General features: G+C 39.4%; 1 protein-coding gene across 1 annotated transcript in view; it reads right to left on the bottom strand.

The window, feature by feature from the left end:
* Positions 1-13,767, bottom strand: part of LOC148535443 (cell adhesion molecule CEACAM5-like) — a 257,680-nt gene extending 243,913 nt beyond the window's left edge. Inside the window, exons 1-2 of the mRNA XM_088462611.1 lie at positions 13,653-13,767; positions 176-451 (exon numbers count right to left, since the gene is read on the bottom strand). Coding sequence (XP_088318737.1) covers positions 176-451; positions 13,653-13,767 — 391 coding nt within the window. The remainder of the gene's footprint in view (positions 1-175; positions 452-13,652) is intronic.
* Between the last annotated feature and the right edge of the window lie 844 nt (positions 13,768-14,611).

The raw sequence follows: 14,611 nt of genomic DNA, 5'->3' as shown, positions 1-14,611 counted from the left end.
CATTTAGCTAAATCTTTTCTAGGGTCAGGGAAATCTGTCATTATGGAAGTAGCTCCGCTCTCGTCCATGGACAATGCATTGCTACATCCCTTGTGGTCACTATACCATTCGCAAATCGGATTCCCATTGGGAACTGTTATTGTCCGGATGGGATGGATCCCTACCACATTGTTACCTTTGGCCTTGTTACCTGATGGAGGGTTCAGCATATTACTGCTACGAATAGTGTTAACAACTTCCGCTACTGTTGCAGCGTGTGATAATATTTCCTGTACTACCACTGATGGGGCCACCCCTGCTCTGGGCATTGGTGAAGTCACCACTACCTCTGGCTTAGGTGGAGCCATCATTGCTACTGGCTCTGGTGGGGCCACTACCTGTTCATGTGTTGGTGGAAAATTTAACATCTGGATAGCATGGGAAACACCGGACATAACAACAGGTTCTTCATCTGCATTATAAACATTTTCCTTATCATTGCTCAGAAGCAGGTACAAGTTACTTGTTAAATTTTTATTACTTTTGGTATTGGCTGCATCTTCAACTTCAGCCGCATAGGGTGGCGGAAGTTGCGCCTGCACTAACACATGCACCTTTGGCAATGCTACTTTGCCGTGCGTGCATGCTCCCTTGAGGCGCTATTTAGCATTGCGTGCGTGCTCCCTAGTATCGTGAGCGCGGTGCTATTTTGCATCTCGTGCACGGCGCTAAGCCACGTGTTCCCCTCATGCTGCCACAACTTTAACTTCACTATACTCATTACTTAGGGATTTCACCATACAGATGCTGTCCCTAACATTGTTCAACACCTCAACATCAAAACTACCAACTCTAGGAAAAGGTTTGTCATACTTCCTCATCGTCTTAATCCATACATCACAGTGCTCAATAGCAAACACACCGTATTTTGTATACATTATATGCCATGCCAAACCTGTTGGCCCTTACAAAAGCAGCACATCGTCGACCATCCCCAAGAACTGCCTAGCGCCCATCTGTGGAAAACTCTAAAACAGCTTAGGTAACGTGGACCGGTGAACGATTCAAGAGCTAACATCCACGCACTCCTTCCCGTTGTGCACAACAGCGTGCACAATGAGGAGCAAAACTTATGCCTATGCAACTATCCTGCCATTTGGATAGCTAACACAAAGTAATCCTATCCACGTCGGAATACACAGTACCCCACAACAAAATCCCTTTTCGAGTACTTTGCACTGCTAGCATCTAGGAGTTCCAATAACCCCTACCCTTTTCAGTGATTTCCCCCACAACAACTCAGTTCACAATCACGGTCTGCCACAACCGAGCGGTTCAATTGCAATGCCCAACAACCCTAACTGATCACTGAATTTTGCAATCACACTGAGAGCCGGTTTTTGAAAGTCTCCTTGCTTTCTTCAAGGTACAAAATCACTGTCCTTGCTGCAATACACCTGCTATGTGTACAATGTAGGCCCAACACACGGTACCTAACCATAGGGAACAATCAGTAAACCTAGCAAATAGGGAACACACAGTATACCTATTCTCACCACAATATACATCTATCATACACCTTTTCTGTGCAGAAAAGTCCCAGATATGACAAAATGACTAAGAGACTTAGAATAATGTAATCACACTATCAATACAACAATGCAATCGAAACAATTTGTTTGAAGACTGGAAACAGATATGAAAGAAATAGACTTTTGTCTCCCGTCCCCAGGTTCCTAGCCAGCGCTCCTTGAAATTACACAATAACGGGTCTCTGTCTCACAACATTAGATGGTGCAGGTTTAAACACATTGCGTTTCTTCCTGTGATATGGTGCCATTCCACCCTTTGTTGAGAGATTGAGGACCGATACAATGCAATAAGTCAGTAGCGTGACTTCACTATGAGACCCCAACTATGGAAATCTAACTATCGCTATACCCCTAACAATTATTTAAACCTGAAATAATCGCTGTCCAAACCATAAGTGTGGTTCCAAAGCACAAAATATTATTATTGCAAGTAAAAATAAAGGTCCCGCGCTTTGATCTAGACAATGAGCGCAAATAATAGGGACATGTCCCTATTATTTAGGTGTTTAAAAAGATGCTTGGTCACCTTTGGTTTATACCTTCCTCACCATTAACATTATCACATTATTGTAGTAGGATTTAGACCATGGCAATATGGCGATAGCCAACGCTAGATTGATTACTAGAGGGTAATCCACAACAAAATGGCCGCCATCACTAACAGGCGGATCCCGTCGGAGTTATACGCGGCTGCTGGAGGTGAGGTCACTGTGACCTATTCAGCTTATCCAGCATGCCGGTGGACTCCGAGCGGGCAAACCGCTTGTGGTAGGGGACATTTGAAAGGCCTTTTTGAGTCCAAAAAATGGACATTGGGGGAAATGACATCTGGGACTGTGGAACGCATTTCCGGTTTATTTCTGGGTCATTGGAATGCATTCTCGATTACAGAGTGGCGGTACTCACGCCCACTAATTAAGGGATAGTTGTAGGGTATAAATAGGGCATGGCTATGATTATTTATTATCCTCCTGATGAAGTCCTGTACATTTGGTTTGGCCGAAACGCGTTGAGGCTTAGTAGCGATTGATGTTACCTTCTGCCCAGGGCTCCTGTAAAGTGATCATTAACATTTACAGATAAGCTTATTGAATTATTTTATAATGTACGGGCATTTTTTTTCTGTCTTATGTGTGCATCTATTTACACCTTTTATTGCATAATTACTACGGCTGGTGTTATATGATTTGAGTAATCCCGCTCTGAAAAAGAAGGCAAAGTGCTGAACATGCCATTGGTTGTTTTATGCTGATTGAATTGTGGTTAATTCCACTGCCTAAGGTACACCTCCATCACATAGGTGAATACTACTGGTGAAGGGTACCACGGTCTGTACGAGATTGCACTAGGAGGCGCTCCCTTTCCACTTTTTTTTTGTTAGATTTTAACTGCTGGAACCACAGTATTTGGGAGAAGGAGTTGCCACCCTGAAGAGCTGGGGAGTGCATCACTTTAATCTAAAGACTAAAAGTAACATTTTAAAAGGACTAGCGCTATATACCACTTTCTGTTAATAAACATATATATATATATATATATATATATATATATATATATGCATTAATTGGCATATTTTGATATTACTTCTGTCTGGACTAAAAGATGACAGACAATGGGTTTTCACAGGTGGCCAGCAGATGCTTGATGAAATCACAAATGTAAATGCTAGTTTGTTTAGGCATATAATGATAGTCAGATTTAAAGACAATGGTTTATTCAGAGTACAATTCAGTTCTTTTTAACCACATTAGCATTGGATACAAGGCCTACAATTGCTAACAATGGCCAAACGTCTAACAATTGTATACATTCAGAACGCTCCTTTTGAGCATATCAGTGTCTGTGTTATACTTCAATTGTAATAGGCATACTGTATCTGTATGCAGAGCAAACACTCACCATATCTTTGTGTATTCTTAATTATTTGTCACACACAAGTCCACAAGACTTGTCTGTCATCACTGCATTTATTATGTAAGCGCTTTAACAGTGTGTAGTTAGTACGGCATTCGCACAACGCTAAAATAGCACTGTATACCATCTGTATGGCATCGTGCTAAAGATGCGAAATGGCGTCTTCAGATATTCATAAAAATTTGGTCTCAGCCAATCATCCGGCTTCGACAATGTCAACAGTTAGAATGTCGACAATGGGATTTTAAGTATATGTCTAACCCTAATTGAAGCCTAACCAAAAAATCATGTGTCAATATTGCATCAATGTTGACATTATGTCAGTGTCGACATGGTGAATTACAACATTTTGAATGTCGCATTCAGTCCATGGGCCTGATTCAGATCCGCACATAAACGCCATCACAGCTCTGATTTCTCACAGAGCGCAATTTGCAAAAATATGCTAATGAGCCACTTGCCACCCAGTGCTTAGAGACCCCTCCTGACAGCATCTCACATCCGCCGCTCACTACAAAAGGGGTGGCTGTGGATGGTGATCAACAGCTCGCCCCGTTTTGTAGGCATGGCAGGGGGGGTGGCTTCACAAATGGAGTTGTTCCCATGCGTACGCCTGCCGTTTGTGCTCTGCCCCACTGACATCACCAGTGATGTCAGTGGGAGAGCTTCCGGCTCTGTTAGAGCCGGAAGCTCTCTGGGGCTTGCGGTAGAGGAGACCCTACAAGGGTCTCCTCGCAGGTCACGATGGTCGCAACCATCGTGACCATCAACCTGGTCGCTCGCTAGAGCTGTGGGTGGTAACCCACAGCCTAGCAAGCAGCCAGGAGGCTGGCTCCCAAAATGGATGCGGCCGCCCTCATTCAGAGCGAGCGCTCGCATTTTGCGAGCGGCTCTGAATGAGGTCCAAAGTTCATTGTGTAACATGGAAGCAATCCAGTGATTACATGTATGAGCACAAGCTGGCTGCACAGACAGAGAGAGCAGAGCAGCGGAACCCCCTGGAGTTATAGGCAGGAGCCGACACTGAAGCCAATCAATAACTTCCTAACTACCCTTTATGCTCCACTTTTCTATATTTTACAGTCATAGATGGGAGATTTACATTTTCGTTGCAATTAAAATTGCAACATCATCCATTTCAAACTAAAACATGTAAAATATATATGCTGCATGCATAAAGAGGACACACACACACACAGTCACACAGACACAGTCAATTCCATAATGTCTAATGTGGGTTCACGTATTTAATTTATAACATGTATTAATCATATTTAATAGCTAGTGATAACAAAAGTTGCAGGTGCTTTCAGATTTGAATTTTCTGATACAAGATCTGTTTTATAGCATAAAATCATTACTCTGTAGTAGAAATTAAATTTCTTAGTACAAAATGATTTCAGCAAAAGATCAGTGTTGCAGAAATGATTTCTACAAATAAAAATTTTGAGACTTCATTGTTTACAAAATGTACAGTATTTGGTTAAAAACAAAATCTATTTTGTAATATCTGGACATTTTGTATTAGGAGTATTGTTTTACATTATATTAATTTGTCACCTACATTATGGACAGAGGCCCTCATTCAGAGCCACTCGCTAGCGGCAGTACGCTCGTTCCGAGCGATGTTCGCACATCTGCGCATGCGTACGGATCGTTATACGCATGCGCGAACCAGTCAGTGCGGCCGAAATTCATGTGCTCGCAATATAGCGAATGCCTGCTATTTTGAGTGACAGAATGAGGCGTATGTGGGTGGTAACAGGGGAAGGTGCTTGAAAACGGGGAGTGGAGATCAGAACGCAGGCGTGCTTAAAGGTCAAAACGGGCGTTTTATGGGTGTGCATAATTAATACAGCAGCGTCATTGACCATGTCACTGGGTTATTTTATAGCCAGAACTGCTCGCAAGATTGTGGTAGCAAAAACCAACCACAAGAATAGCGAGCAGTTCATACGCTGGTCGATGTACTCGATTAATCTAATAAATAGCGGACATGACGTATGGTGCGAGCGGCCAGGGGGCGTTTTTAACAAATAAACGAGCGTATGTTTTGCTCGCTCGTTCAGACTTAGAGGTGTGAACAGACTGCAATTTGCGAACGGATCATTTGAATAGCCACCCCTTGTTTTTGAACGAACGACCGCAAATAGCGAACGGCTCTGAATCAGGCCCAGAATTACCAATTAACAAACTGCTCCCCATATTAAAGTAGATAGGAAAGTTCCTGCAACATCATACACAAATACAATGTCAATACTAAGACAGTTATTTTGCATTTATTTAAACAGTGAGTACTGTATAGCAGCAAAGTCCTAGTTATAGTCTATCACAGGTCACTGATGATGTGTTGCCTGGTTTTCCAGTTGGTGTAATATATATTTTTTTCAAATCTGGAGCAATTTGTGAAATTTATAAGTGATGAAATTCCTTTATTGAATAATCATACCCAGAATGCCTTTCTTCTTCTGCTGTAAAGTATTATGCACCTGTACTTGTTAATGCACACACAGTTTTAGCACTAGAGCAAATTATGAAATAAGAGTCATGGCATGAGATCATGTGATTTATTAATGGAATTAATGTTCTGTGGAAAGATCTGATCACTGATGTACTGTATGTAATAACACATTTGCGTTAAAATATGGTGATTTGATAGAATACATATAGAGGGGTATTCAATATGAAACGTTAACCTCGTTGGTGATTTTTTTCGCCGCACATCGGAGCTTTTGCCGGCGAAAAAGTATCGCGCTCGCCCCCGATTATACCCGTATTCAATATGAAATCGGCGAAAACGGCAACCGGCGAATGTGAAATCAGTGAAAACTTCGCTGATTTTTGGGGAAATTACCCTAACACCCCCAAAAAGATGCTCTGACATGGGGGATCACTCTGGATACCCCCAATTCGCCCTGCAGAAGGTTTTGGGGTCTTTAAACGGGCTCGATAGCTGTTATTTTGGGGATTTGGGAAGGTGGTGAAGAATAGTATTTAAAAGTTTTTTTGGCTGAAAATAAGTAGTCCCAGCAAATTTTGGGTACTTGAAAATGGGGGAGAGCATATTTAAATTGGTAAAGTGAAGTTTAAAAAAACGTGAAAAATCCACCTGCCGCAAACACCTGCAATGAAAAAAAAAAACACCTGGGGCATACTTGGGGACCCCCCTAGATTGTAGTTCGCTAGTTTTGAACTTTGTACCCCCCAATTTTTTTTTTTTCGCCATAAAAATAAAAGTGCTTTTTTTGGGGTCTTCTGAGTTATTATTTTTTTTTTTTTTGACACAGTTTACCTTTGGGGGACTGTCTGAAGGTTGCAGGGTGGTTTCCGAAATGTTGCACTTTTTTTCGCCACCCATTCCTTGGTGATACTTTTTCGCAGGGTCGAATGCAATATACTTTTCGCACCAGCGAAAAGTCTCCAAATTGAATACGGTGTAAAAGTAAAAGCGGCGAAAATGACATCATCCGAGCGAAAACCTCGCAGAAACAGAGTTTTCGCTCCATATTGAATACCCCTAATAATGTTTTGAGATGTGAAATTATTTTAAAATCAGTTCCTTACTCACCACTGTAGCAGCTGGTACATTGTAATACTCAGTCACTGGGTCCTGCTTCTTTTTTGATGTTTCTGTTGGTAAATTAGAAATACTTGCATTACATTGATTATGATCTAGGATATTACTGTGTTATGGAGATGAACTGATGCTACAGTAAGTGTGTTGGTAATGGTTGTACTGTAATATAAAGTATTTTATTCTGAAAGACAGTTATCACAACTATTAACGGATTCGGTACTGGAGGTGTCAACAATAATACCACTTTTACACCAAAGTGCCAGGTCTGATCCGGGAGTTGAAACACTGGGGGCAATTCAGACCTGTTCACTAGGCTGCGTTTGCTCGCAGCCGACTTATTGTTGCAAACTGTGCATACGTAAAAGCCGCAGTGCGCGCGCACAACCTAGTCACTGCGACTGGGAGACAACCGCTCCCAGCACACAGCCATAGCGCTACTTTGAGTGACAGAACAACCCATTTGTGGGTGGTGACAGGGGAAGGACAAAGGAAACGGGGGGGTGGATGTGCGAATGCAGGCGTGTCAGTGCATTTTAATAACCATTATAAGGGCGTGCATAATTAACATTCAGCATACACGTCACTTCACTGTCTTACACATAGTCATGCTCACAGTGCTTGCGTCTACACTTCCTGGAGATGACATCTGAAAGTGGGCATCTTACTTTACCCAGCGAACACACATAAAGACATAGGGGGCGTCCTATGTCTTAGCGTGCGCTTGCAGCATTTGCATACTGGGCTTCGTTACAGCTGCAAGTGCATGCAGCCTAGCGTCCGGGTCTGAATCTGGCCCACTGTTCCAACCCGGATCAGACCTGGCATAGAACCCTTTCGTATTGCGGTGTTGACTGAGGATATTCCAGAGTCGGCGCCATTCACACCAGAGCCGGGTCTGCAGTGAATGCTGAAGCTGGCCAATCAGGACCCGGATTGCGCCGTTTACACTGCAGGGTGTCACGTGAAAGACCCATGGTCAAACTACCAGAGTTAAATCCACGGGTCCCTTGACCCGGATGGATCCATTTACACTGAAATAAATCCCGGGTTGATGCGTGTTCACGTGCATCACCCTGGGATTTATATGTCGGTGCAAAAGGTGTATAAGTATGTTCACACGGCAGTGTCGGATCCCAACACAGGTGTAACACTACGTAGAGTATGGTTACCATGCTGGTGTTATAACTTAAATACAGTATATAAGCAAAACACCATTTTTTGTATTCACTTTTTGGTTGCAGAACACCATCCCCACAGTGAAACATGGTGGTGGCAGCATCATGCTGTGGGGATGTTTTTCAGCAGCAGGGACTGGGAAACTGATTTGAGTCGAGGGAAAGTTGGATGGTGCTAAATACAGGGATATTCTTGAGCAAGTCTGTCTGTGATTTGAGACGGGGAAGGAGGTTCATTTTCTAGCAGGACAATGACCCGAAACATACTGCTAAAGCAACACTCGAGTGGTTTAAGGGGAAACATTTAAATGTGTTGGAATGGTCTAGTCAAAGCCCAGATCTCAATCCAATTGAGAATCTGTGGTCAGAATTGAAGATTGCTGTTCACAAGCGGAAACCATCCAACATGAAGGAGCTGGAGCAGTTTTGCCTTGAGGAATGGGCAAAAATCCCAGAGGCAAGATGTGGCAAGCTCATAGAGACTTATCCAAAGCGACTCGCAACTGTAATTGCCGCTAAAGGTGTCTTGACAAAGTACTGACTTTAAGGGGATGAATAGTTATGCACGCTGAAGTTTTCTGTTATGTTGTCCTTAATGTTGTTTGACTCACAATATAAAAAAAACACAACTTCACAGTTGTAGGCATGTTCTGTGAATGTATGATACACACCTTCAAACAATCCATTTTAATTCCAGGTTGTGAGGCAACAAAACATGAAAAATGCAAAGGGGGTGAATACTTTTGCAAGGCACTATATAGGTCATCAATACATTTGGCCCTGGGGGGACGGGAGCAGGAACAACCTGTGGCACGGCATTTTAAACAGTATAAGCACAATCTTTCTTCTTTGAGATATAAGATGATAGACCAAGTGCCTAAACAAATTAGAGGTGGTGATAGATATTAATTACTCCTTAAAATGGAGGCAAGGTGGATACACCGCCTGAATACTGTAGTGCCCAATGGGCTCAATGAGCAGTTAAATTAAAACTGTTTTTTATAAATTGATGCACTGCTTTTTTCAAGCATGCAATTAGATGCTAATATTATGTGTATACCGTGGACATGCATTTTTCTGGTTTATTAGAATAATTGTGATATGTGGAGCATGAATTATGTCTTATAAATATTTTAGTGCACAGCATATATATTCTATGACTATATGGGTTATTGTCCTGAGATAGTCCTGTTGGTGATCATTTATTTCTATATACCATTGATGATTTATAAGTTTGTCAATATCTGCCTAATTGCCATGATCTACTTATTTTTTGTTAGATCAGTCACTTTGTGGTGTTTGCATATGATTGGTTGCCTGGCAACCTCCCGGGAATGTGAGGCGCCAGGGAATGCGCGTCGCCAGCTGGTGACGTCATCTGGTAGCGCCCGGACCTGGGAAGACGCGTTCAACGTGGTGATGGGGTATCACTACAAAGGTAAGCTTTTTTGTATTGCTTGGTTTAATTCTGACGAAAGTTGATAAAACAACTGAAACGTTAATCGTATCTATGGAGTAGTGTCTCCTTATTTACCATTGCTGTAAACAAGTCCAGTGAGTACCGCCGGTGAACACGAATTATATATATATATATATATATATATATATATATATATATATATACACTGTATATAAATATTGTGACGGTCGGGATAGGGGTCCCTCTCCTGGGGTAGATGGACTCCCTCTTTATACACACAGCAGCCGTAGAAACAGGACACAAGTCTGTGGCATCTCGTACAAACTGGTCGGCGCCAGTCTTTATTGTGCCAGATAAATATAACAAAACATAAACAAAAGTCCTAGCCTGTCTGGGCACTAACTAAACAGTAGGTACCCTCACTATCAGACTGGTAGGGCCTACTGCCCTCACCATCAATAACAGCATATGCACAGTACTCACAGGATTTGTCATACAGTGTCTCTGGACATGCTAATGGAAAGAAGAGAAAAGGGAGAGAATGTCCTCTTCGCTGGCGCACTTTTAGATTATTATAAAATATAACTTTTATTAGAGGTATTTAAAATATCAAAACTTTCATGAAGTGAAATATGCTGATAACAATAAAGTTGTGAATTAAAAATAAATAAAATAAAATTACTTGTGTCTAGTGTCTCTGTATAAATAAATGTATCAATGAATATATAGGTTGGTCATTCCACATACACCCTTTTGATTAGCCTCTAATGAATCCTATAAAACTATGATAGGTTCAAATAGGATTAATGTGCACACCACTAGCGTATTAAAGCAATGAGAAAAGCTGGTTGCAGTTCCAACTGCTACAATAGTATCTGTTTGATAACAGTTCCTCTATGGGTAAACATTCTAGCAAGTTGAATCACCACAAGCAAGTCAGTATGTTTATGTGTACACCACTAGATGGCAATGGTGTTGTAATAATCACTGTAGTTTAATTCCATTCATGGAAGTTCCTGAAGTAAAATAGCAGATTCTTCAAATAAAAATTTGGCTGAATATTACACTCTGCACTGTACTAATCACAAGGATTGATTAGATAAATGTAAATTATCTAATTATTGTTATATTACTGAATCGTGATAGCTTAAATCGTGGATCACTACTTTATCAATGTGGGCGGCAGTGATGGTATACGCAGGTAATCTTATATTCTAAAAAGAAAAGGAGAAAAAGGGGTCAGCACATACTATCTGTCTAATCATCCATTAAACACCCCTAGAAAATTAGCTGAACTAAATCAATGTATTTGTTCATCCTCAAACTAGGTAGATAGAGATGTATGTATATCTTAGCATTCAAGAGGATTAAGAAGACACACCATATAGATAATATATATATTCTCACTGGAATTGTGAGTCACATATAACACCAATGTGTGTCTCCTCTATCAATGGATATGAAAGACTTAGTGATGCTGGTAGAGGTGAATCAATTAATTTTGTGTATCAATAACCATGTTAGCATGGGTAATAAGTAATATTGCCACTGCCTATGATATATATCTACTCTCTCAATGGATCTAGTTAAATAAATACAAGTTGACTTATCTAAGAGTTGCCACTTTGTATGTGAATTGCATTAAACACTGACCAGAATATATATACCCTCTCTTGTTAAAAGAGCTAACATTATAGTTTTACTCGAGATTAATAACTTGAATCTGTGTATTAATGCTCACATTAATATGGACAGTGAAGGATATTGCCACTGCCAATTAGATAAATAGATCACGTGTATGTGATGGTATATATCTCCTTTCTCATTAAATATAGTTAGTGTTATTGTATTGCCAAAAATGGCTCACTGAATTCCGTGTATCAGGTCACATTAGAGTAGGCAGTGATAAGTATTCCCACTGTCAGCTCAATCAGCATATCACGTCTTTACAATGCAGGCAATTCAAACACAACTCAGCAGCAATAGTGGACAGTGTAGTTAATGATGGCTGGAATGTATAAGCACATTTACAATTAAATAATCATGACTAGAGAACACAGCACTGAGTAGTGAAAACTACTCTACATGCCGACGTACGTTTCACTACTTATGTTTTTTCAAGGCAACCCGAGTTTGCCATGAAGCTGTTTGATATTCAGAATAGGGAACCTATCATGGGGTCCCTCCAAGTCACATGCTATATTTCACCAATAAGAGATACTTAAATGGATAACCAATCAACCTTAGTTATAAATTGTCACATGTATGGGCATCCTCCAATCGGATTTTATTGCCCGAATAATTAGAAGAAATAGAGTGATTAATTCAGCATATACTGCTGTATTATAGAGATCTATAGAGTAATAAAGAGTAAGGTATATTATGACAGAAGGTAATAGATGGCATCAATCTGAAGAATGTATTTGTGCACACATACATCGTCTGCTGCTATACTGTGTAACAATTAGTATATTAATACACAGATTGTGTACTGGGAGACATTAGTAAAATAAAAAGTAATCATAATCTTTTTAATTAGACCATACAAATTACAGTGACTACTGCCAAATAATCTGGTAATATTAATGAAATCATTATAATAACTGGAGTGGATGATACATATATATAACATCCATAGTGTACTGAATAAAATTAGCATATAACTTAACAGTAACATAATAGAATATGGCAATATGATATAAAGATTAATACAGTAACAAAAACATATAAATTACAGAAAATAGAAAATTAATATTTGGAAAAGAAGACAGTGAAAAAATATATGATTATTGGTGCACACTAAAATAAGATGAAGACCAAAAACATCTCCAATACATTGTGAAGTGAATGAAAATTGGTGAGAAATAAATACCAAGAAAATCGTGTGAGAAAATGTGAATGGTGTGCAATGTGTCGTAATCAATTAGGAATGTGATAGTGGGTACTAGAATGTGGTGATTAATGTGACTGGAAGCACCCTAATGGTAGTGGTTGACTGATAATATGTGAACAATCAAAAAACTGGGAAAGTGATGTAAAATAAATTAAATGTATGAGTAATACAACTTGTGTCATTATCATTTGGAAGTGTGACGAAAATAATTTTATTAAAAACGGGGTGATCTATGTGAAAGGAAACTGCCTAATACTGGTGACTAACACCGAATAGTAAGTAATAATTAAACTGGGTGAGTGAGATTGTTGGTATCAAAAATAAAATTAAATTATCTATATTCTGCAATTGATCAGAAAATAAAAAATAAAAAGTAATGATATAAATCTACATCTAAATTAAATAAATTACTGCTTAATTGATAAAGTTAGTCTAAGATAAATGCAAATAAAATGTTAGGGAAAGCATAACTTTATGCTCTAGAAGAGACTAATAGAGGTGCAATAATATTTTAATATTAAGACCTATTGTCATAAAACCGTTTCAACAGGATGAGATTGTAAAACAGTTGTTCCCGACTCCACTGGTATCCACAAGACATGTCTGTGGTCCGTGTTGTTATCCATCCGTAAATAATCAGAATCAGCAGATAAAAATATCCATTCAGATGAGCTGACCCCCAATGATATTGGGGAACAATATTCATCACCCCTGGTGGCATTGGGGATAAATAATTACAACCCAATGATTGGAGCATAATTAATGCTCCTCCAATTACCTACATTATGAGTTATGAATTGTATTTAGCAGTATATTATACTAAATCATCTCTAATTAGAATAAGGAAAATATATACCTTAAAATATAGGTACGTTTGAAAAGTTAAATATATAACACTTCATAAACAAAATTGGGAGATTAAACCAGTAATAATGAAAAGAGATGTGGAGGGTACTATGAATATGTTAGGGTCCAAACAGATGATATCTACCTTCCAGTATATGGTTAATACATACATTAGTTTGTCCCTTCACATAAGGAATAGGGGGTCAAATAAATTCCCCCTAGATGTCTAATTAGAGAAAAGGCAAGAAACTGTTACATTCATTAAAACCATTGGGATAAACACTCTTCATCAGGAAGATCATTTTTGTTTCGAATTTCAGGAGTTCCTTATCCAGGTTGCCACCCCTCATGTCCAGTTGAATCTGTTTCATACTGAAAGCTTGTAGACCCTTAGGGGTAAGGTTTTGAATTTGGCTTTATCATTACTGACATTTTTAATACTGTTAATATGCTCCAGTATTCTGACCTTTATTGGTCTGATCGTTTTGCTGACACATTTCTTATCACATGGGCATTTCAAGAGGTACACTACTCCAACCGAATTACAATTAATGTAATTCTGAATGTTCCATTTTTTTTCTGGAATTATCACAGTAGAATTTAGTTGGAATCATGTATTGACATGCCCATGCTTACGACTTTTACAACTAAATGAACCATTGGATGGATAAATTGTTTTCCTGAGAGATGTTTAGTGGCTCCGAACCAAAAGGTCCTTAAGATTCCGGGATGTTCTGACACAATATTCTAATGCTTTAATTCAAATTCTAATCAAACATGATGAACTTTTATTAAATTAATATACCAATGAGATTAAAAGATTGGGGGATAAACTTAAAAAATGTGAAACCTTAGACAACTTTCAGAAAACCTATAATAAATATAAGAAGGATGTGGAGGATATTGAGGTTGGAATTACTGAGAGGAAAAAGAAGAAACTTCAGAGAGACAAATTAGATTTTTCACAAAATAATGTGTACCGTTGGAGGAATCAGACTCAACGTATTAGGTATACGCATCCCATTGATTACTCTACTTCAGAAATTGATTCCTCAGAGGGTGAAAGTTCTGCCCATATACTGTACCCAGATAGGAGTCAGACTTTTTTAGACCGCACCACCAAAGAAATCAGGAACAATTTAGAAGTAGGAAATTCAAGATCAGAAGGGGCAAGAGGAGGGGGAAGAAGAAAGAAAGACATGAGAGGATGGCCAG

This window comes from Taudactylus pleione, unplaced genomic scaffold, assembly GCF_031769625.1.
Source record: "Taudactylus pleione unplaced genomic scaffold, aTauple2 ptg000051l, whole genome shotgun sequence".
In the NCBI taxonomy this organism is placed as follows: Eukaryota; Metazoa; Chordata; class Amphibia; order Anura; family Myobatrachidae; genus Taudactylus; species Taudactylus pleione.
This window is presented reverse-complemented; position numbering and strand designations above follow the sequence as displayed.